General features: G+C 41.6%; 1 protein-coding gene across 9 annotated transcripts in view; it reads right to left on the bottom strand.

Moving 5' to 3' along the window:
• Window positions 1-4,421: 4,421 nt before the first annotated feature.
• The window catches only part of sox5 (SRY-box transcription factor 5), a 105,716-nt gene continuing 85,174 nt past the window's right edge, over window positions 4,422-24,963 (bottom strand). For 5 of the 9 annotated variants that reach the window (XM_042511192.1, XM_042511195.1, XM_042511197.1 and 2 more), the window contains 6 exons: window positions 20,410-20,605; window positions 15,378-15,553; window positions 11,831-11,933; window positions 10,988-11,161; window positions 9,770-9,986; window positions 4,422-7,627 (listed from right to left, as the gene is read on the bottom strand). In XM_042511192.1, coding sequence (XP_042367126.1) covers window positions 7,330-7,627; window positions 9,770-9,986; window positions 10,988-11,161; window positions 11,831-11,933; window positions 15,378-15,553; window positions 20,410-20,605 — 1,164 coding nt within the window. In that variant the 3' untranslated portion in view covers window positions 4,422-7,329. The remainder of the gene's footprint in view (window positions 7,628-9,769; window positions 9,987-10,987; window positions 11,162-11,830; window positions 11,934-15,377; window positions 15,554-20,409; window positions 20,606-24,963) is intronic. The other 4 variants (XM_042511193.1, XM_042511200.1, XM_042511198.1 and 1 more) reach the window with 3 other exon arrangements.

Genomic DNA, 24,963 nt, shown 5'->3' with positions numbered 1-24,963 from the left:
CTGTGGCTCTTGAGTGACTGGCCCACCTACACGTTAACATCTGATGATTATCATTTCTGATTTGTTCAATCACGATTCTGTTTTAATTAAACCGTTATATAATGGTCAATCCTTTTAACACTTTAGCGGAAGATAAAATGTAATAGTGAGAAAAACAGTGTTGGATATCCAAATTACAAAAGTTGTGTAAATGTTTCATGCGTCCTGTGACAACGATTAAAGTACAGGATGTAAAGTCAGATCAGTGAGGTCAAAGGTGAAGAAAAGGGACGATCGAGGAAGAATAACAACAGACAGGGAAGCTCATGAATGAAAGAAGGAAGTGTCATTGAGAAACAGACAGAAAACAACATAGAGGGAAATAAACAAATCTATAAATCTTGGTTGAGAGAGACGGAGAAAGAGGGGTGAAAGTAGGCCAGCTGCTGAAGCGGGCGAGTGTTTCATGTGGCGGCTGAGCAGAGGGGCGACATGTCAGGGGGAGTCGAGCCAGTTTCCCAGTCTTGATTGGGGATCAGCCCGCGGGCCTCGCTGTTCCGCCGCGCGCCACGCCTGTCCCTCACACACTACCGCTCTCAGATCTGTCACATTAGGGCCGTCGCTCAAACACTGACGGCGCTTTGTGATTGTTCGTCTCGTGTCACGCTGATTACTTTGCTCATTGAAACCTGACTGAAAGAAGTGCGTGAAGTTTGCGGCGAGGGGAAGTCGCACCCTAATGTAATGAGGCTAATATCTGCACCGTCATTGGCCCGTGCTTTCTCGAACCCTCCCAATCACGTCGAGGCTCGTCTCGCGTTGAGTCAACCCTTCTCCCCTCCAGAAACAACAGATGCCAGATACAACCGATTGAAAATAATCTGTCATGTTTTTATTTAAGACACAAGGACTGAGCAGTGCTGTCATGTGATAATGTGATATGTGCTACATGTGAACTGTCACACATTAATCCTACGTGTAAAACTCCTCACACTTAAATCATGGAAAATAAAGTAACTGGCTGGCCAACTGCCAAAATGATGAAAAATATATATATTTAATATACCATATGCTTGCATATCTCTATTTTATTTTGCTTCTCAGCATTGTGTTACTTTATTTTTATGGTTTGAGTGCAGGCACTTCCTGATATGGGATTATTTTATGGACTCTTAATGCATCAGCCACCTAATATTAATGGCCAGGCACGGAGCCTCTTCACTTTTTTTTAGCATCATTGAGAATGAGGGACCACTGATGAAATATTTGAAAAATCTGCAGCTTAAGTACTTTGCTGAAATCATTTTTATGAGACTTTTATGATCGCCTTTTTTTCTGTTTTAATGATGCTGCATTTTGTGTATACATTATTAGACAGGGGATTAGCTGTGCTGCCAAAAGATGAAGGAATGAGAAACAACTACCTGATATGTGCTTTTTGGGATTGAATTGATTTCTAAATGTCTGCTTTTTGCTATTCTATTTGCACCTGGGCTCAACTAGACAATCGTGTATTTTCAAAGTAAGAGAAGATACTCTGGCTTTTATTTTTTCAATATAAAACCAAACTTAAACAATGAGTTTTTCTGTTGCACATTACAAGCTGATGATTCATCTGGATGTTTAAAGGTGTGCTGCCTGTCTTGTTTAAACTGTGTTGTGTTATGTATCATGTCTGCAGCTTTATGTAATTTTAGAAATCATTTGCACAGGGCCGTAGGTTTCATTTCATTTCATTTCAGTGTGTAAGTTTGTTTCAAGATTGGGGCAACATAGAAACAGGGAATTTGGTGTTCTCTGTGAGGAAATCTGAACCCTAACTCTACTAACTCTAAATCTTGCCGTAATCATAACCCTTATTTCCTGCATTCTCATGAATTATTGTGCACCAATTTTTGGTAAAAATGTCTATATTTTTGTAAAAAAAAAAAAAAAGTTCTCTGCTAGATAAATCTTTAAATAGGGGGCACAAATGCACATGATGTAAGTCTTGTGTTCCCTGCATCTCCTCTGAAATGTACATGTGATTTTATGACTATTATAGCGTATTCTGAAAAATGTTGACTTCTACAATTAATTTAAAATGTACAACTATGCATTCTCATATAATTCTGTTCATCAATAAAAATGATCGATAATATGTTGCTTCTTTTTAATTCCACTCTGCAGCTCCACGCTATTCAGTACGTGTGTGTTAAGTCCTTCCTCCTGCATTGTGAAATGTGTGCTCACGCACTATAAATGCAGTTATATATAATATCTAGTAGGCCTGTTGGCCGCGGCTGCTCTGCTGCACTCAGCTCTCTAGCTGCTCTTGTCTCTGTATAATCCCCCCTCCTCATGAATACATTAACGCCGGAGCCTTAAACTCAGCTTAGCTGGCGGCTCAGCGTCACAGCACATCCTATTACCGACTTTAAATCATTAATGTGACATCGTTTTCACTCAATTTCCAAACACCCACGGTCAAAAACTGCATATTTCACTGAGCCGGTGCAGAGAGAGGGCCACGCTCAAAGTCACACAGTTGCCTAGACGCATGCGCATCGGGGGGGTTAGCGTTTAGACAAACATGTAAGTACGTGTGATTCACAAGTTTTTCTTTGAGCTGGATTTGCACAAGCAGAAAAAGTTAAAGCAAATTAAATCATATTGAGAATATGCGCAGAAAAGAAATGAACAGCCATTCAGATGTAAATTTGTGCCCACTGTAATAGTTTCCACTCTTTTGTCTCAACTATTGTGATGGAAATAGCCGGTGGATAATTGTGGTTTAAGCTGAGCTAACTCCTACAGTACACCTTAGGGTGTGTGTACAGTATGTGTGTGTGTGTGTGTGTGTGATTTAATCTGTGAGTCTAGCCACCGTTTGCTTCCTCCAGCATCTCGCGTTCTGCTGACAATAAAGGAAAGAAGAAAAATCTGAATTCCCTTTCTTGCTCCTCAACTATTCACGTATAAACCTTTTCTCAGGTTTTTACCTCCAGGCTGGCTCTGAAAAATTCACAACGCCCAGAGAACAACTAGCTATAGTCCTTCACTTACTGTAGGAGTTGAGGATCTGCCCCCATCGTGCCTCTTTATTGCATCAAAAGGGCTTTTTTGTGTGAAGCTATGGTAATTAGCAAACCACGTAAAATCATCTCCTCTGAGTGCATTTAACTGTTTTATGCGTGGAGCATCAGTCGGGGCGGTGGGGGTTGATTGCTGAACATATGGACACAGATGGGGGACAGCATTTTAATGGGCGCACTGAGTGGGGTTTTGTGTTTTTAACCCTTGAAAGTGGAGGCATGAACATCCCCAACATCCTTAAGCGAGCATCAATTAAAGATTTTGCTTTTAAACTGGTGACAGCAGCAGAGGCGGCTGGCGCTCTTTAGAGGCGGTCAGAGTACACAATCTTCCCTTTTTTTTTTTTTTTTCTGTTGGTGTGACTCTCACACACATTTCATCACTCACCCTCCCCCCTCAACCCCCCCTCTTCTCCGCCCATGTCCCTTGTTGTGCTTAATTAGGTTATCAGGTTGCTAACGGGCCGTGATTCGGCTCCACGCCTCCCAGCTGGCCCTCTGATTGGAGGGGCAAGAAGGTGGACTTAGCATAATTAACACGTTGTTATAGAGATGACTGAATTGTTCGGCGACATACAGGCAGTGCCACCGCCGCGATGGCTCACATTGTGTCATTGAGTGGAGGACAGAGGGAAATATGTAAGACTTTTTGAGGCAAAAGCAAACGGGAAAAATCAAAATTGGATTTTGGTCCTGTGCATTTGTCCACCTAAATTAAAACATTAAAGTAGCAGACAAAATTAACTAAATTAAATACATTTACACTATAAAGTGATGCAAAAAGGCACAAATTAATGCATAGAAATTCACCAGAATGCAAGAAACTAAATGTTTGATGCTCAAAATTCACCCCAGCCCCCCCCCTACAAACCCCCTTTTCATATGTGCCCCCCAACACCAACATGTTATGTTGAAACGAAACCTTGAAAACTGGATTTATATTTCCAAGGGTGTAAATTTGTTTTCAACAAACCCTAACCCTAATCCCCCATTCTCTGCATTCTCTGAATTTTCGTACACCAATATATGTAGAATATGTTTGTTAAAATAAAACCTGAGCTAGTCTTTTATTGGGGGAGGGGGGGCAAATGCACGTTCTAAATATTGGTGTACCCTGTGCCCTTTCTTGAAAAAAAAATCCTGTGTGGCTATCATCAGTTTAACAGTTTGTGCATATGCATTTATTTTTTGTCTTTGTTAACATCATATAAACAAGTCTCTCCATCGATAATATTCTTGCATATTAAGGCCATGGCAGTGTATCTTTGTGTGTTTATGTGAATATGTTGGAGCTGTAAAAACCATTGTGTGAATGTATGTGTGGAGGAAAGAAGTGACCAGGACCAGCACAAGTTTTTTTACCGAACACATTGCTGTCTTTATTAGAGCCTTGTCTGGCAGTAATACTGAAAAAAAAGTGAACTTAGAACAGATGGTGGTGGCAGCCCACGGCTTTTTTTTTTTCCTGTTTTTCTTTATTTCTTTGATATTTTTCTTCATTTTTTTGTGTGAGAGTACTGCGACTCCTGCTTTTCTGTGGCATGGATAACATCAATAAAAGAGACAGTAGGGAGAGAAAAAAGAAATATACAACTTATATTACACTGTGTTATGAACAAAATATAAATCTATAACTCTATGTTATATTTACATAATTATCTTTCTTGATTTTTCAAGTTGAGATGGTAAGATACTTTTTTTTTTTACTTGTAATAATTCTCACTTTGTTTTGAGCTCCACTCATGACTTTGATTGTCTTAAATAATATCATCATCATCATCATTTTCATTGTCTTGATATGGGGTCAGACCTTGCCAGCAGGGATGATTAATAATGTCCCACCCACCCACCTGATACCCTAAAAAATGGATTGATCCACTTAGTCCCCTGTCTCCAGCATCGGGTTAAACCATGGTGCGATAGCAGGGGTGACTATACAGCAAAATTAAGACCCAGAGGCTCATTATGTGGCGTGGAGCGAACATCTACAGCGAGAGAATGATTGTGGGGATCACTATGTGACAACACACCTGAAGAGTAGTCATGGCTCCTGTAGCATCGCGTGGAGCTCAAACAAAGCAAAGGGCTCCTGATGAGAAGTGACTTTAAAGATACTATAGATACGCCTGGTCGTCTCACACACACGGAGACAGTGGAACACCTCGGTGGATCCCAGTAAACACTGCTTTCCTATGATTAGAAACAAACAAAATATATGTACAGGATTTTAAATCTAGAACACTAGATTTCATAAAACAGAAAAAGGACAGCATAGGATTCGTTTGGTTGTCATGATAATCTCTTCATTTAAAATGTGTGTGTGTGTGCGTGTGTGTTTGTGCATGTATGTGTGTGTGGATCCAAGCCAGAGATGTTCCACTGTGTGTCTGTGAGGCAGCCAGAACTAGTAAACGGGGACGGGACTCTTTGTTCACAGAAAACAGTTTCCAAAAAGTGATAAAACTTATTAAAAAAAAAAAGGCAAAATAAAAGATAGGAAACTTCACATTATACATTATAATAACCATTACAAATAAAATTATAATAACAATAAAAAAAATTCATGTTCTTCTTTTTCTCAGAGTCTGAGTGCTTTTTAGAAATGGGTTTGGACATTGTGAAAAGGTTATGTCTTCAGCTCGGAGGAGGGCCGGCGTCGAGTCTGTCAGTCCAGCTCGCTGTCCTAACTTACGCCGCCTGCCTGCCCGTCCGGAGGATTAATACAAAACGAACGCATCAAAAAAGAAGGGAACAAAAGAAAACAAAGCAAGGTAAAATGACAACTTTTGTTTAGATCTAAATACCTACCAGCTAAATAGAATAATGTTTCATTGACTGTCATAGTTTCATATGGTCATAAAAACCCGATAAAGAGGAGAAAAATAAATTATACTGTACATAACTTACTAAACTTAGGAAACGCTGACCATCCTTATAATTATTGTTAATAATATTATTAGACTAGAGGCAGTTTGAAGAAAAATAATAAAATACAGTATTCAAATACAAACAGAAACACTGACTGGCTGCTTCAGCTCAGCTCCGCCCACTAGGGACAGCAGGACGATGTTGATTGGAGGGAATAAGAAAACACTGAGGGACAGAACAACAGTTGTGTGTGTGAGTGTGTGTATGTGTGTGTGTGTGGTACAGTAAATAACAGCAGCAGTGTAAGCCCGTCTTTCTGTATCCTAGCATTTTTCTCACACTGACAATGAGATTTCACACGAGTACACGCATCACACACCGACACACACTCAAGCTACTGATGTTTTGCCCCGGACAAGATCGAGATAGAGGGACGGAGCGAGAAGAAAACTGGTGGATTGTCTCACAACACAGTGCTTTCGTTTCTGCTCCGTGACGCCAGAGAGACTCCTGTTCTCCCCCCTGAAAATCCCTCAAAGTGGGACAGTCCACGCTGTACCGGTCAGTCCTGGCTGGACCGTCCCATTGGATTCCAAATTAGGGGAAGGGGAGCGGGCGGTCACAAAAACACAGAGAAAAATCGAGGGGGGAACCGCTGACAGCACACTGCGAGGTCGAAGAAAAGATATGTTTTTGTTAAAAATAAACATGTCTGATGTCTTTCAGGTGCTTTACAACAAAAGGGGGGAAAAAAGAAATGTCTCTTTTTTCTATTATTATTCAAACTTGTAGCACAAAAACAACAAATCACATTCACAAGCCACTTATTGGCACCGTGTACCTGAGTGAGAATATTATAGAACCAAAGAACAAAAAAAGCTGTTTTTTTTTTTAAAAGTGTCTCTTGATAATAAACAGGTCCGCCATCTTAAAGTGTCATCTGTTAGCCTTGGACAGGTCCACTGATCCGTCTTTCATTTTAAAACGTCTCCTTTTGTTTCTACAAACGGGTCTAAAAGGTTGTTTTCTGAGTGTGATTTTTATTTCTCCTCACTCGTGGCATTACACTCAAAGTCTTGCAGTAGTACTTGAATATTCCTCAGCAAGCGTCGGAGGCTGGCTTGGTCGTCTCTTCCTCCCAGACTCCAGTTTGTGTAACAGTCAGTGTGAGTGACAGGTCCTGTGCTTCAGTTGATTGATCAGATGCTGGTATCAGGACTCCAGTGGGAGGGGCTTGGCTCTATTAAAAGAGTCCGTGTTAGTCAGGATGGGGAGATGGAGAGTTGTGAGATTGGGACTCAAGGTGATTGGCAAAAAGAGAAAGTTTTCTTCCTGATTGGTGGGTTTTGGGATTGTGTGGGATTAACCAGCTGTGATTGGCTTATAATTAGGGGACTGTGGCACCGTCCTATTGGGTGATGTGGTTCTCATTGTCGCTGGTGTAATCTGCCTCTTCGTCCTCGTAGTCGAAGTCGTCGTACACGTCGCCGTTGCTGTCGTCCAGCCGTAGCTCCTCCTCCTTGATTCGTGGCTCGTCCCCCTTCAGGCCGGCCATGTGGGTGTTCTGGTGGTGGTTTGCGTTGGGCTCCGGGCTGCTGGACATGCTGGAGTGCTCTGAGGGCATCTGGGGTGAGGGCATCCCTGCCATGGACAGGGCACCTGGGTAAACCACGCCTGCAGAGGACAAGGGCAGCTGGCCCTGCTGCCTATAACACACACACAACAAACATTTCAGTACATGAGAGGCAGCATTTGAGCTGTGGTGACAGTTTCAAAATAACATTTTAACAGATAATCTTTCCAAGTGCAAAAAAAATCTGCTGTTTCCTACTGTTTCAGGTCTTGACGCTAAACTAAGCTTACCAGCTGCTGGCTGTGGCCTCATATTTACTTTACAGATGTTAGAGTGATAATGATCTTGTAACTTAACTCTCAACAAAAAGCAAAGAAGCACATTTCCTGAAAAGGTCAAACTATTCTTTTAAAACTAAGGCATATTTATATGCTAATTTGTCTACTGGTTGTGACTCTCTCTCAGGCAGTTTTTTTTTTTCTTTGAATATTGTTTAGCAGTCTGAAGACAGGTAGCATGCTCATGTAATTCACAAGAAAAAAAGCAGAGATAGGAGGAAAGTCTGAAAAAATTAACATTGTTTTGTGCAGCAAAATTCCATATCACTGAATCATCCCATGCTGGGAACCACTGTCTTTGAGTTTAGATCAAGATAGCCTGGTTCAGGAAGTTACTTTACCTGCAAAATGACCATTTGTATATCAATTACTCAGCCTGTGTTACCTTTAATTTTTGAAGAAAACTTTTTTTTCTCACATGCCTCCACAGTGAATGAAGAATCCAAAAAACCTGAAATTCTTTATGAGTTCAAGTAATCAGGGTCCACGTTTAACAACAGCAAAACTATATCAAAACAGCTGTTTATAAACTCTCATGCAACTCATGGAGTACAATCCAAGTTTAATTTATCCAGTTGAAACAAATGATAAATCAAATATGCTCAAGCTGAGCTCATATGCATGCACATGTTCTTGCACACTCATGGGGCACTACTTGTGGGCATAAGTGTTTTATATGGTAACATTTGAGTGAAAATACATGTTTGGAAAGTAATGAGCATACGACTGGATAAATGAGACTTGGATTATACTGCAGGAGTTGTGTAAGAGTTTGAAGAAGGTAGAAGGCGGATATTTGTCCTTGATCCTACAAGGACATTTTTCTACATTTTTGGAGTTGAAGGATGAGTTAATTTAAAAACCGCAGCTCTTATGAAGATTCGATCCGGTTGTTTGGGCATGCTGCTGCTGATGGCATCATTCAAATCCTGCAGTGCATTTTTTGAATTTGCATCAGAGTCTTGTGTCCTTATGGCTCCCAACAAAGTCAGCCCATCCAATGCAACAGCTTGATCCAGGATGTTAGGGGTTAACCATGTCTCTGTGAAGATGTGTGCAGAGCAGTCTCTGATTTCCCCTCGCTGAGTGAGCCTCAATCTCATCTCATCCACTTTCTTCTCCAGTGACCGGACATTAGCCAGAGGAAGGCTTGGTAGAGGAACAGTTCTCGGTCCATGTCGAGTCAGCCTTGCCCTGATATCGGCCCTCCTCCCTCTCTTTGTCCAGCGCTTTCGGTTTCGTTTCTCCCCTCTGGTCTGACTGGCCACTCGGTGGATGCCGTTTGTGGGGATCTTTTTGCAGTCTGCTGCATTCAGTCCAAAACCTCACACAACCTTTCCTGATGTTGATAAGTGCTTCTCTATCGTAGAAAAGTCGTGCTTCAGCAGAAGGGGCCATGTTGTTGAAAAAAATAGATGCTTTCTATTGGATGTTTTCTCATAAATTTGCTATTGCTAAATATGGTCCCCTTTTATTACAATTAATGAAATACGTTTGGCTTTTTGGATTCTTCATTCACTAGAGGTATGTGAAGAAACAATGTTTTCTTCACAAATGCAGGTAAAATACTCTTAAGAAAAAGTAAACAACAACATCAAATACATCATTCAAAGACTTACTTAGAACTTAAACCTGATGTTTAACGAAAAAAATTAAGTAAAACCAACCAAGAAGAAAAGAGTTTTTTTTAAAAATAGACAAAAAAGAAATTATTTCAAACCATATTCTTGGTGTTGATTCATTGAACATTTACATCAACAACATAAAAACAAATATAAACACATGCTCTAAGAGTGTGGAACATTAAAAAAAAATAATTCTAATTAATTTAAATGAAGTTGAAAAAATAAATACTTTATGTGCTAATCAGATGATAAAAATTAAATACTAAATTCTATTGAAGAAGAAAAACTATTAGCTATTTTCAGAACCCTTACCCCACACTGAAGTACTGTCTCATTTCCTGTCTGCGAGACCTCATGATGGCCTTGTACTCGCCAATGCGCAGCTTCTTGCCGTCCACCAGGCAGGTGCGTTTGGGCCGTGGCTTGTACTTGTAGTCTGGGTATTTTTCCAGATGCTGCTTGCTGAGACGAGCCTGCTCCTCGTAGTAGGGCTGCTTCTCCAGGTTGGTCATGGCTTTCCAGCGTGAGCCTGGACAACGACGAATTAATAATGATGATAATGATCAGTTACGTACTGCATCGCTTTGGAAAACTGAAGAAGTACACATAAAAATAAATCATTAAATTAGGGCGTTATTTAGAAGGAAAATGATAAGAATCAGCTTGAAAAAATGATTTAAATTGAGCGTGTAGGTTGGCTTTAAGATCAATGACATCACCCGTGCAGCACGCGTGAGCCTACATCACATGTGCATCCCGACACATTTACACACTCAAGTGTAGAAAAACACACAGATAACAGTCAAAGTTTAACCTGCAACAAAAAAGAAAAAAAAGGAAAAATAGGATCATCATGCAGTGAGAACCACAGGTACTTATCTAAACTAATGATGACTTCCTTTAACCTGCTGTCATCTCTCTTAGCTCAGTTTCTGCTCGTAGATTTGTAGAACCAGTCTCCTGCATGTGTGTGTGTGTGCGTGTGTGTGGGTGTAATCTTGGGCATGTCTTCCCCTGTGTGTTTCATATCTGGTCTGAATTTGCACTTGACTACTGTATGTTTAATGGGTAAAAGCTGTCAGCACTTGGCTGTTCTCGCTCTCTGTCTTTCTCTCTCTGTTCTGCGATCTGTTAGCAATCGAGAGGGGGGGGGGGGGGGGGGGGGGGCTTATTAAAACCAGATTTCCCTGTGTTATAAAACGCTTAGGAGCTCTTTAAAATGTCAGGGCCGATCCCGGCGGTCTGGGGGAAATGTCAGGCGGCCTCGCGCTGCTTGTTTAATGCATAATGAATTATATCATCATTTGTCGGAGCCGTGCTCTCCCCAGCCGTTCATTAACAGCCGCTTACACAATGCCACTGCTTGTAATGAAATCACTGAGCGTGTTTGAGAAAGTGGGAAATAGAATCCGTCGTACATGCATCTTCCTTTCACATGGGTTGTAGTGGGTTAGGTGAAGGTGCAGAGCCTCCTGTCAGTCAGAGCATCGTGTGTGTGTGTGTGTGTGTATGTACGTGTGTGTGCGTTACCGAGAATCTTGCTGATGTTGGAGTTGTGCATGTCAGGGAAGGCCTGGAGGATCTTTCTCCTCTCGTCCTTGGCCCAAACCATGAAGGCGTTCATCGGCCGCTTGATGTGCGGCTCGGCGCTGCCACGACCTCGAGCCTCCCGAAATATTCTGGAGTCTGACACGCTGGGGGAGCCTGAGGAGGAGGAGGGCATGAAGATCAACGTGAGGAGCAGCAGATGAAAATCAAACGCAGAAAAAAAAAATACAGGCATGAAGTAGATGTTTCACAGAAAATTCCAACTACAACAAACATAAGCAAATTTCCTCAAGTTTGGAATTTAAAAAAAATAAAAATTCAGATTGAAACGGAAAGATTACATGTTCCTTGATAGGCTGAGAATTATTTTTTTACTTCTTAAGCTAAGTAAAGCATAGAAAAACTAAGTATACATTAAATAATTCAGGATATGAAAAAGCTGAAGAGGTTGTAATCTTTATTCGTTCGTGAAAAGTTGAAGGTTTGGCAAAATGTTTTTCATATGACAATGTAAACACAGAAATATACAGTATATAATTACATAATCTCAAAAAAGTTTCCCACACTGAACTTTTGAAATGTGTCAAAATTAAACTCCGAAAAGTAAAAAGATTCACATTTTCCAACCCCTTTTCAATTTAAAAAATCCCACACTTTTTGTCAACTAAATGACTGCAGACGTGTATGTGTCCAAAGGTTTTATTTTAACATTAGGGGCAGAATTTATGAAATGAGGGGTTTGAGGTCTTCTCCCATGAAATTTGAGCATCTAACGCTTAACTCTGAAATCCATCCCCATGTGAGTGTTCTTGTGTGTGTCCCTACCATCAGAGTCTCCGCTCATGGTGAAGTCCAGCATGGCGTGGCTGAACTTGTCCTCCGCCTGCTGCTTCAACTGTTGACTCAGACTCTCCAAGGCAGCCTTGTCCTAAACAACATAAACAGGTCACAGATGCAGTCGGTCAGTCAGAGTGAGTCAGTAAGTGTGAATATATGAATGAGTGAAACCACAGACCCGTAGTGATGCTGAAATGTGTCTAATTTCCTTTTTTTAATTGCTGATTTTAAATAGATTTTATTGGCTTCCTTCAAGTTTTTATCTCTGATATTACTTATTTTATAGTTATATAATTGCGTCATGTCACAAATCTACATTTTAATCAACTATAGAAATCAAATTAGATGTTTGTTGGCTTCAACCCAATTTGTCCTCAAGAACATCATTTTGAAAGTTTGAAATCAAGGAAGGAATCTCAGTCATTTTCCCCTCTGACCTGAAATAAATCACTTCATAAAAGTTATTTTTATCAGTGGATCCAGACAAAGAAACATGATGAACAACAGCAGCGATTTCACAGATAGAAAGTTTGTGTTTTGGTCTGTTTCTATGTAAATTTGTGGAAATGTTAATGTTAATAGCAAATTGTTAGTGCTGCACGCCTCCATGCTTGAACACACATCTGTGTGTATGTTTGCATGTGCAAGAATGTTGATTACATTTAGTCCTATTTGGATGTTTACTGTGTTTTGTGTATATTGTATATTATATGTGTGTAAATATGCGTATGTGTGTTTGTGTGTGTGTGTAGCGACTCCTGGCAGCCACCTGCGAGAGTGGAGTGCAGCGGCTTGCCTCTCTCTCGCAGAGGCCCCCGAGGGTCGACGCATTAGAGAGAGAGAGAACTGGAGAGTGCAGCGCGGACGAGAGCGAGGCCACGCCGCACGGCCCCCTGGGTATTTATTACAACCAATAAAAGGCTGATTTACTGAGCATTTACATGCTTAATGCAAGCAGCCGGCACACTCTGTGCTGGAACCTTGCTGTCGACGAACACACACACACACTCGCAAGTACACACACACCGCAGTGCACCAGCGCCAGCATTTTACAGTTTAATTATACGATTAGGAGCGCTACCCAAAACACTGTCGTCTTCTAAAACAACCTTCCAAAAAGTGTCCCTCTCCATTTACATGTGACCCTGGCGAGCTGGCTGGCTGGATGGGAGGAGGGCAGAATGATAATGAAATGCATTTTCTCTGTTTTTAGTCCAGCAGAGTTTAATTGTTAGAGATAATTTCCCCCCCAGATTGGAATAAATATGGCTAAAAAGACCGAGAGGGGAGAGGGAGAATGCACGGCAGAGGCTGCGGAAATGTGCTTTATTTGTTTATTTGCAAGCCATTTAAAAAGTATTTTATTTTGAATTGATTATCTTTTAATAAATGAACAATAATCTGCCAGTGGGGTTGAACTGATTTAGTCATTTTGTATGTAAATCTGAAATATTTTAAGAATTTTCCTCATTTCACACAAATGATCAGCCTCATTCAAGCCTCGATGAAGGGAAAAAAATGTGTCTCACACTTTTAGATTTTAATATGCTGTTACAAAAGGGTTTTTTGCTGTGTGTGAATGTGTGTGTGAGACAGAGATGAGCTGGGAGACGGAGTGGATGACAGCCTAGTCTGACATTAAGCCTCAGTTCAGTACATGAGAAAAGTGGATTGAATGGCTGACATTGGAGCCAAGACACAAAGTAGCGACAAAACTAATCCTCTGAGTGTGTCAGAGATGACACTGTTGTATGCCGAGAGCTCGCCGGCTTCACACTCATGCAGCACAAAGCCAAAGGGCCGAGGAAGGAGTCGGCGTGGAGCGCGTGGCTATGGAAGCTGAGAAACAATGACGATTTTCCCAAAAAGTGTTCTGAAATTACAGGATTTTACATTAAAAAAAAGACTTGTCATATCAGATTTTTACAAAGTATTAAACGCTTCATGCTAGAAATTCTTAACACGTACTCTTATTATTAGCTTTAATAAGAATTTCTGTATTAAGGATGATAAAAATCAAAATTGCTACCATTATAACAGAGAAGTAATTGAGGTAAAATGTGATTTTTCACCTCATTTCACTAAATTATTTTATGACAACATACAGCAATTTAACAAGAAATGACAAAAATGATATACTAAATTTATGCCTAGTATTTTATTATCCCCTGCAGTGGAGTAAAACAGCTAAATATCTCCATCTAATGCACTGAATGTGTGGAACAAGCTGTAAAATATGCTCCTGAAAAACAGCTAAATTTCCTGATGTTCCCTCTCTCTCCCAAGTCCTTTCCCTGGTGTGAATCTAATTGGCTATTAGACTGAATCCTTTCTACTGTATCTACATTATAATACAATCTACTCTCTGTCTAAATGTGTACAAAATAAAAAAAAAAAACCTGGGTTAATACATAAATCAGTGTGGGCTTGACTGTTTGAAACACATTAGATGAGAGAGTGAAAAAAAAAAGGAAGAAAGAGAAAGAGACAGATAGAGCTGTTGAATGTCAGCGGTGCAGATGCTTCAAGCACACTGTTGCTTTGTAAGTGTGTGTGTGTGTGTGCATGTGCGTGCACCAGCTGACTCCCAATGTGTTTAACAAATAACCGCAATTTAGCCACGCTGCCGAGGAGCCGGCGCCGTCACTTCACATTACCGTCTCCCCAACGCTCCGCTCTGCCACACACGTACGCACACAAACACACACACACACACGCAAGTAGCCCTGCAGTGCGCCTCACAGACACACTCATTACCTCCAAGACGCCTCTGGTTTTACCTTATCTGGCCCTGTTTAGCTTCAACACATTTCAGCGAGCGCATTGTACACCGATTTACCTCCTACATGGTGCAGTAGGGATGGCATATGGCAAGACAAATTATTACATACTGACAATGAGACGGTACAGCTTTAGATGATTTTTTTTTTTTAAACGTTTTTGGGAGAATTTATGAATTTAGACCTTTGAATTGGTTGTATTTTTTTTCTTGAGATATTCCAAACATTTCCTTTATTTGACGCTATTGGTGAGTGGGAGTCATTTACCATAAAAAAATCATAAAACACAAGAAAGAAATGAATTTATAAAGACTGTATTTCAGCATTTATTTTCACCCTAAAGGGCAAAATAATAATTTAAGACTTAAACAAATGGTCTTTAAGATACTAATGTGGACCTTTACATTTAATGTGTAATACATCAAAAAAAATATAATATGTCATAAAGTGACAGTTGATTTTTTGAACTTCTGTTGTTATGAACTGAGATTGAACTCATAAAACCATAAAATCTCATAAAAAGAAAATATCACTGCTGCTTGTGGCAAATAAGTGTTGCTTTATGCTCTAGCTTTTAATGTGAAGAAATGCTATTTGCTGTTAACCTCAAGAAAGTGAAAAATATCAGAAATCCTTGAATTTTTTTTGCCTCTAATGCTTCGGGGGCAGTTGTCACACTGTGCTGCCTGTTGCTAAGGTTACAGCACAATATGGCACCACACGCCGTTCAACAGACGTGATTTAAAGTGGTTTACCTTGTCCGAGCGACCATTGTTGAGGCTGAGGTTGCTGACGGCGGCGACCTTGGCGTCCAGGACCTGCTGCTCTCTCTTCAGCTGCTCCTTCATCTGCCGGGCCTCAGCAAAGGCCTTGGTCACCGCCTCATGGTCGTTCAGGTAGGCGGTTGAAGAAAGCGACGACAACAAGTCTGCTGAGACACAGATGGGGATGCAGAGAGGGGACGGAAGATTAATTCATTTATCTACTGTGTTTGTACCTTAAGTGTATTTAAAAATAATGAGAGCATGTGTGTGTTTGTTTTTGAAGATGGCAGGAGGTTTTCATCCAGAATAAATCTTCCCCTGAACCATGAGGTAAAGACATTAACATACACTTGATGAGGGGCCTTTGCCAGGGCATTTGTGTGTGTGTGTGTGTGTGTGTGTGTGTGTGTCTGTCGGTCGCTCTCTTTCTTTTTCTGTATCTCCCTCGCTCTCTCACACACACTCACACACTGACCACTTGACTGTCGAGCTGGGCGTGTGAGTCAGAGTGTGCCCCTAGCTAGCCTTGCTACAAGCTTCCCACCGCCTCCACCACCTGCCCTCAGCCGTACACACACACACACACACACACACACACACACACACACACACACACACAAACAGACAAAAAAAAAACACACAAACATGAGCACTCAGAACTTCTATCCCTGGATATCACCTTTAAATCCCATTAAAACACCCACCTTTCAGCTCTCTCTCTTGCTTGCTCTCTCTCACACACACACGCACACACACACCTCTTTTAATCTGAACCCTCACTTTGAAGAGAGGTGGCCACATGACTCTTTATTACAACTAAAAAGTCCTGCTAATTTCCCCAGCAGAGAACATCTGCCCTGCCACCTAACAAAGATCAGATCTCCCCGCTCCTCCTCGCCGCCTATTATTTGTATTATTTCCGCAGCTTAGTCGCCGATGAGGCATCTGCCCTGACTGCGTGTTTGCGAGGCTGTGTGCGCCGCTATCGCCTCTCTCTATCAGCTGGGTTAGCTCTTAACAAAGAGCCGCGGCTGGCTTATGGGGCCTTTATCAGCGTTAATCCGCACCGCTAATGCCATCTCAGGCCAGATTACCAGCTTCAGATTGGTAATGACAGAGCTGTGAACTCTTTCAGAAGTCATAACCGGAAAATCTGGATGCGAGCGGGGGCCAAAAAAGAGGGTGGATGTTGAGAGAGAGGAAGAGGGGGGAGAGGACAGGAGAGAGGGCAGTGGAGTCGGGTGGCAGTCAATTTTAATCTGGAGTCAAAAGAGAGGGAGGGAGGGCGGGGGGGGGGGTGGAGATTCTTGCGCTCATGAGTGTGTGTGTGAGACTCGCTTAAACTGACAGCAATGCAAACCATCCAGACGAGTGAATGTGACCCAGATAGAAGAGGAGGGGGGGGCTCTCTCTTTCTATTTGTCGCTCACTCTACACTCACAAGTTTTGTCTCTCTCTGAGCGCCAAATCTCTACAGACAGGCGCAATACCTTTTTGACCACAAAAACACTCGTCCAGGGAGGTCAGGGGGAACTGCAGTGTTTCATGACAGACAAATGTGTAATCGTGGTAGAAGTTACAGGCGCTGACAGCCCTTCAGTTTTGTTTGAGATGTGTAGATAGATGAATGGACGGATGGATGGATGAAGTAAGGGAGAAATAGAAACACGCCTTTGGGTTGGTTGGTGTAAAAAAAAAAAAGAGAGGTGAACTGCGGGGGGAGTAGCAGGGACAGGCAAACTGGAATTCAATCGGACGCATACAGGGATGTAGAGGAAGGTGAAGCTACTGAGCCAATTCGTCTTTTTACCTGCAGATATGACCCAGATATTCTAAAACCCTTAGTGAGCATAAACACTGCTATAGCATAACGCCAATTAGATCTGCTTTGCACTCATTTACATGCTTTTAATTATTATTAAGGTCACTAAAATGTATCACCTCTTTTCCCAGGTATATATATCTTTTTGTCTTTTAATGTAAAAATGTCCTTGTTAACTAGCTGTCCAATTTGTTGGTTGAGGTAGAAGTTATTTTAAACACTTTACATACTTTCCGGTAGTTTCATCTCTGTAAATAAGGCCCGGGCTAATATTTGTATTTAAATTATGATTTAGGCTGCCAACAATTATGAAACTAGATATTCAAGTTAAAACAATTACTGTGCCTCATTCCATTTCAAACGAACAAATAAAACAAATAAAAAGTACTCAGTCAGGTTGCTACATGTTAAGTTCCCCTTGAGCCAAAATTACAGAAAGGGAGCCTTTAGTCAATAAGTAATTGAATTAAATAATAGTGATCTTAATAGTGACCAAAATAATTGTGAGCCTGAAAATGTAATTGAGCAGAAGTTTAAACAAGAGTAAAATGGAAGTACTCACTTAAAGAACCTTAAAATTGTACTAAAGTACAGTACTATAGTGATATTCTACCACTGCCATGAGTATAAAACCTGTCACTTCAAAGTGAGACTTTTTAGTTGAGTTTTTACCTATTTCTCTAACATAAAACATACCTCATACCGTCAATGATTTAGGGAAAAAAACCTGCCAATTTCCACTGCATCCACACTTTCAGGTGGTTTTGTCAATAAAAATGCATCCTTTTTTATAAAGTAACGATACATTTTGTATGTAAAATCTCTTTGTGAAGTAACAAGTGACTAAAGCTGTCAGATAAATGTGATGAAATAAATATTATATACTTAAATGTAGTTGGCTGGAAGTTTAAACAAGAGTAAAGTGGAGATACTCATGTAAAGTACATAAAAACTGTACTGAAGTACAGCACTAGAGTAAATGGGCTTTCTAGTAGTTACATTCGACCACTGCCAGGAATATAAAACCTATAATTTTGAAGTGCAGGTTTTTACCTTTTTCTTTACTACATCCACACTTTCGAGGTGGTAAGTAAATATTTTCCTTTGAAATGTTGATGAGCCTCAGTATAAACCGCAAAGAAAAATGGAAATACTCACATAAATTATCTTAAATTTGTAGTAAAGTACAGCAGTAAAAGGGCTGTAATTTCAAAGTTTTTACCTTTTTCTTTATTGTAAAACACAAGGAATGTAGTAATTACCACTACATCTACTGCGTGTGTGTTCCTGTCAGGATTTAAATAACCTCAACACAAATTCATACTCTGTACCACCCGCCCACACATCCCCACAAACACAGACACACACACACACACACACTCACTCCCACATCAAAACGACAGCCTCTAGACTCGTTTCCAATTTGTCTGCCCCTTCTATCCCCTCTGAACCTGTAACGGGAATCCTAATACGACTATGAACTGCAATAACGAACGTGCCGGTGACCGGGCTACACTGTGTGGCAACAGATGGAACCACAACATAACTGGGATACAAAACATGCTGGTCTCCACGCACAAATAATTCAGCGAGGATCACACACAAACTTTAAACACTGTAATCCATTTTTCTGAACAAAAAACATCTGGGACCGCAAATCCACTAATCTGATATTAAATCCCCGATTTGTTGAAAAACAGTGAGATTAGCCAAGAAGTCAGAAAAAAAGGACTAACTGCTATTGCATAGGAGGAGGAGGTAGGATTGTGTTTGTGTGTGTGTGCGTGTGTGTGTGTGTGTGTGTGTGTGTGTGTGTGTGTGTGAGAGCCTTTGTGTGCATTCGAGTGTGTGTTTGAGTGTGTGTGCTGTCATTGTGTTATTAATGCTGGGTGTTTGCGCTGTCCTGGCTCATGTAAGAGGCTTGTCTAATCTCATTGGTGATACCTCCTGTCTGTCATGCGCTCCTCTCTTTATTATTCCCCCGCTTCATCGCTAGGAAAAAAAGTGCTAATCCCCATCTCTCTCTCTCTCTCTCTCTCTCTCTCTCTCTCCATCCCTCCTTCCCCTCGCTCCTATGTCTCTCTGTCTCTTTCAGTCACTAATAAACACATAACAATGAAGCAGCCCCGAGGCAAATAGCGGCACGGAAGAAAAACACAAACACACTAATTATAGCCTGTTACATATGTGTAATATTTGAACTATCAGTGTTGCGTGAAAAATGGATTAAGAGTACAAAATAGTGATTCATTTATGTCATATTTCATGTATGTGTGCATATGGCTGGGTATGATTATGGTACTGGCTCTAGCAACAATGGCAGCACTACAAGGGAAAAGCTATTCTTGCATACTGTTTCCCTTAAAGATGCACATTGTCATAATTGGAACAATTTGTTTATCATAAAAGTGTACAACATGTTGTGAATAAGTGTGTGTGCATTTAAAGTAAAACTAGGGGTTATTACAACTTTAATCGTGTAGTTTTGCCCACTATTTATATTGGTAATTATAATAATTCTGTATTCACCAAATTAATTGCTGAGTTTAGGGAACACTGCATCATCACCTCCAAATAAAATGGAAACGGTTGCCAGGGGCAATAAAATGAATGTTTTTTTTACATCAAACTAATAAATATGTAATGGTACAAGAGCCTGTATAGCTTTGTTGATGTTTTTCTGTCACTTCTTCTAATGTCTCTTCAGCTAAGAGAAACAGTCAAAAACAAGCGGAATACGACAACTATTTAAATTTTGAAATGCTAAACAAATTGAATGTGCAAGTAATGATTCAGATGTCTAGAAGTAGGCTAGATATTGCAGGCTGACATTTTTTGGGGAATCCAGTGGCAGGTTGCTGCAGAATTCTAGCGGGATGGGAATCAGTCTCATCATTCATCACATGACTGGGATGGGACAGGAATAAAAGTCAGTAGCAGGTGGGACAGGAATCATAATAACAATAATTAGCTAGTAATGTGAAGTTTGTCAGCAGCTATTTGTTAGTTAACGGGATAGGACGGGAGTCATTACTTCCGGGATTGTCACGGGAAAGGAGTTCTTTTGAGGAAGTGGGATCTCTGCTCTCATTGAATCACCACATACATCATTATAACTGCTTTATGTTGTTGTCTATATGTCTGTCTTATTTGTCTGTCTCATTTACCTTTGATTGTTGATGAACACTTAAGCCAACTTACCTATCGAGCTGACTCTGGTCGGTGGTCCTCCGATGCTGGAGGGGGCGATGCTGTGCTTCATGGAGCCGGCAGGGCCCAGCTTGGCGGCAGCGGCAGCAGCAGGGACCTGTGGGGAAGTTGGGGGGGAGTTGGGTGACTTGCTCTCGGATGCCTTAGGCTTGGCCGACAGGTTCAGTGGCTGTGCACCCTCACTGTCCTGCAAAAACCAAAACAGCACAGTTTCGCCTGCTGTGACCACCGTAGAAATTTGGAAGCGGGAGGAAGGGTGGGACCCCTCCCCTTTCCTCACCGAGACAATTCGCAATTGAGGTTTTAACACGCACTAATGAAACGGGAGCCCATGCACAGCGATGGGACAGATGACAAGGTGCATGCCACTGCCTGTATCCAAACAGCTCATCATAAGCAAAAAATAAATAAAAAATAGCAGCACAGACAACAATAAATATTGATATATTTTGGTGCAAACCACTGACATTCACATGCAAAATAACCAACTTCCTATCATGGCGAGGTCGATTCATGCACATGCATGTGCACACTTCACATGCAGGCTCCAGTAATCATGCATGAAAACGCTGCTCCTCTGCATGCTTCAAACAAGGCCAGCTGTAAGAGCAACAATCACACACCTGAGGGGAAGACACACCTTGAAATCATTCTCAAAACCACAGTGGATGCTTCTCTCTGTCTCTCACAAAGAATAACACCTCCCTGAGACTCTTTACAGCTGCGAGAGTCTGAAGACATGGTGACGTCTCAATGTATCAAACAGTGAACAGAACAGAGGACTGTCTGCCACTTCAATGTGCACTTGCTCCATTAGAAACAAGGGACCGTCATGGCTGTGAACATGTGTGGAGGGAACAGCGAAGCAGCCCTCTCTGCATCAAAGGCACACACTCAGCCCCTGCAACCAATCAATAACTTTTAACTAGCTGTTTTTGAGGTCCATGTTGCTGATGCCAACAGTACATTAAAGTATCACAATGCCAAACGTCATATCTTTACAATATTAATTCTGTCATCCATCTAAATCAAAGGATGCCTGCACACAGCAATAACCCCGATACAAGTAACAGCCCCTAAATGAATCGGCATGTGGACCACCGCACGACGCCCAGGGCTGTTATCACGTTAATTGTCATGGCAACACCACCCCTGCCGATGACCTAATCCAATCAAGGGGGAGCCTCGGAGGGTCACATGACAGGAAGGAAGGAATTAGATCGCCGAGGGGCCAGATGTACACAGACCACTCTGTGTAATTAAAACTCTGCAATTAAAAGGCAGACACAACATGGGGGCAAGGGACAGCTTAATGGGCCCGCCAGAAAAGATGCACAACAATGGTGTCTGTGAGGTTCAGGAATACAGTTTGTATTTTTTTGTTTCATCACAGTAATATATTAGCCATTTCTAAAAACTGAATTAAAGGGAACTTTAGCATTACAGGTGTGGTTCTATTGTAGCTACATTCAAACCAGAGAATAGAATAAAGACATTTTTTCTTTATTTTCTGGTCATTAGTCTAATTGCTGCTTAGGCAGAGTAGAATCCAGCATACAGTGGGATCCAAAAAGGGAGCAAGTACTGTATGTGTGTGTATGCGTATGTGTGTGTGTGTGTGGTATACCCACTCATTAAGGCCGACTTTCCCTGATTCCCACTCCTTGAGTCGTACTAAGCCTTATGAGCCCCTCACAACTCAATTAAGCCCTTCCAATTAAGCCCCTACATGAGTATGTGCCTATGCGTGTGCGCGATCCCCACTTTGTGTGTGTGTGCATGTGATGAGGCCTAACCGGATTGTCCTTCATTAGGGGGGTCTTTCTAAATAGATGGAGGACCCCCAAAGATGCCTTCAGTGAGACAATGGGCCGGAGAAGAAGAGGAGAGAAAGGAGGAGAGAAAAACTGAGCGGGATCTTCTCAATCCTGACCCATATTATGGTGGGCTTTGGCTGGGAACGCGTTTGAATATTTATTACAAATAGATAATGCCTCCGCCTCTTGTACAGTGGATGGAAGGAGGGGGGAGTTTCCTCTCTGCGCCAAGCCAAATCCTATGGTGGGAAGGTGGCCAACCTGCATTATGCCAGTGTGGAGGAATTAGTTTAGACAGTGGAGCTGAGAGGCTTGGACGGACTTGTTTATGAGTGTGTGTGTGTGTCAGTGCGAGACATTGTTCAACAAGCTCTAAATCTCATGACAGTGTGTGTGTGTGTGTGTGTGTGTGTGTGTGTGTGTGTCTGTGTGCGTGAGGCCTCTAAAGCCTCTGAAAGCCTTGGAATCTCGAATTAATACAATTGCTTTTGTGTCTCTCTTGGCTGATGAAACAGTCTCCAGCTTTGAGACAGAAAACATGCAGAGTGACAACAAGAGCCAGAGGGACAGAGAGGAAGCAGGAGGGGAGAAATAATGTGTGTGTGTGTGTGTGTGGGCTGTATTTCACTTCTGCGGATGCCGACATGTGAAAGCGACATCAGGGTTCTGCATCTTATCACTAGAGCTGATGGTTCAATTAACAGGACAAGTGTGTGTGTGCCGCTACGGTTTATCCTGGGCAGGTTTCTGTGTGTGTGTGTGTTAAGTGCTTGTGCTACAATATCAAGACCTTTACACGTTCCTCTCTCCTTTCATCTCTGTCTTTCCTCCTCTCTCTGTTTGCTCCTCTCTTCCCCTTTCCTTCCAGCTAGAAGTGACTGTTTGGTTATTAATTATATTGTCATATCTAATTCTCTCAGACAGCAGGCGACACAGAGGAAGCAGATATGACACTGTTTTATACAGTATGTGGCGTCAATTCAAACACTGACTCCTCAAGTACTTCACATTTTTACTAATTTGTTTTTGGGGGAAAGCAGGCGTGTAGACATGACTTCACCTTGACAGTCTAGACAAATTGTTTAATTTGCTCTAAATAGGATGGGCTTGTTGGCTTTTGTTGATTCTCTTATGTTTTAGAATGACATTACTTAAGTACAAGAAGTAATATTAACATGTAAATACACGCTGCAGCAACTTAAAGTCACAATTTCATAATCAGTACTTCAACTGGCAAAAGTAAAAGTAATGTTTTTAAAAGAATGGCTCCTTCATGATTATTGTGTTATATTCGATTATTGGTGTAGTACATTTCATGCGTGTCTCTGCCAGTGTTGAAAGGAAACGGACACGCATGAAATGGGGGGTTTGAGAGTCCTCAATTAGAATAAGGAGGGCTGCCTTCAACTTCCTCCTTTGTTTTTTCTTTTGTTTCACATCATTCTCTGCCCCCTCTCTAAATTCAGGTGTTGATGAGATCTTGTGTCCTCAAGTTTGAGTCTATGAGTAGATAACTGAACAGCTGATCTCATCACCGCTGATCTGATCTGATCTGAAATGTCTTGATTTCTGTCACAATAAAAGTCCTCCTGATTTATATAAAAAATCCAGAAATGAAAAAAAAAACAAAACATAAATTGACCTTAAGTAAATGAATTCCCTTTGAAAAGAATTGGAGTGGAAGCATAAGGTAAAATATGTGAAAAGTACATCTTAATGTCTTTTACAAGGACAGTACTTGAGTACTTAGTTACTTTTGGCCAGTGCGTGTGTAAGTGATGCATGTCAGCGAATGAGCTACATATGGTGCATAATTTGAACTGCACTATTGTATGAGTGTGTATGCATGCCTGCCTACATCTAAAGGTCCACTCTTGCATATAAGAGAGCTGCATGTATGCTGCAGTGATTTGTGCACTGGTATGTATGTGTGTGTGTGTGTGTGTGTGTGTATGTGTGTGTGTGTGTGTGTGTGTGAGAGAGGGGGCTGGTTGGCATGGTGTCTTCTTCAACACCTGTTTGTGTGTGTGTGTGTGTGTGGTTGCGCGCACAGGTGTGTGTGTCCGTGTCTCACCCGAGGGTAAAGCACTTAAGCGGTGTGCGCCTGAGTCCAAACAGCTGTGAGCAGAGGCAGGCAGTGCGTCTCTAAATGACTAGAGACCTGAGATAGAGCCCACAGGGGGAGCACACCTCTGAAATATACATGTCACTCACACAGAGAGAGAGAGGGGAAAGGAGAGTGTATTAGAAAGAATGAGTGAGGTGCTGCAGTGGTCAGCCTGAATGAAATAAATCAAGAAAAAAGCAGATTGAGAGACAGAAACAGAGAGAAAGGAAATAGAAAGAGAGAACAAAAAATCTCTCTAAAATTCCACAAAGCACTTATCTAAAGTTTGTCTCTCCATGCTCACAAGCAGTGCCAGTGCATGGGAGTAACACCAAAACAGTGCTGCGGTCAATTGGGCAGTTTGGCTCCATGGGGCCTGTCGGGTTCCATGAGGTTCCACTCCCCAGTCTGCCACTCCTGCTGGACTGGGGAGGCCATTACGGCTCCCCACTCCCCCTCCACCACAGGCCGCAGCACTTGCCTGTCAGCCCAACTCCATATATATGGTAATAAGACGAGTGTGTGTGTGGGGTTGGATGTGTGTGGGTGTTTGTGTGTGTGATTGAGGTGTAGGGAGGGGTTGATGGACAAGGACGAAGGGGTGCAAGCCCCGGGGTCAAA

Source organism: Plectropomus leopardus, chromosome 22 (genome assembly GCF_008729295.1).
Source record: "Plectropomus leopardus isolate mb chromosome 22, YSFRI_Pleo_2.0, whole genome shotgun sequence".
NCBI classification, from domain to species: Eukaryota; Metazoa; Chordata; class Actinopteri; order Perciformes; family Serranidae; genus Plectropomus; species Plectropomus leopardus.
This window is presented reverse-complemented; position numbering and strand designations above follow the sequence as displayed.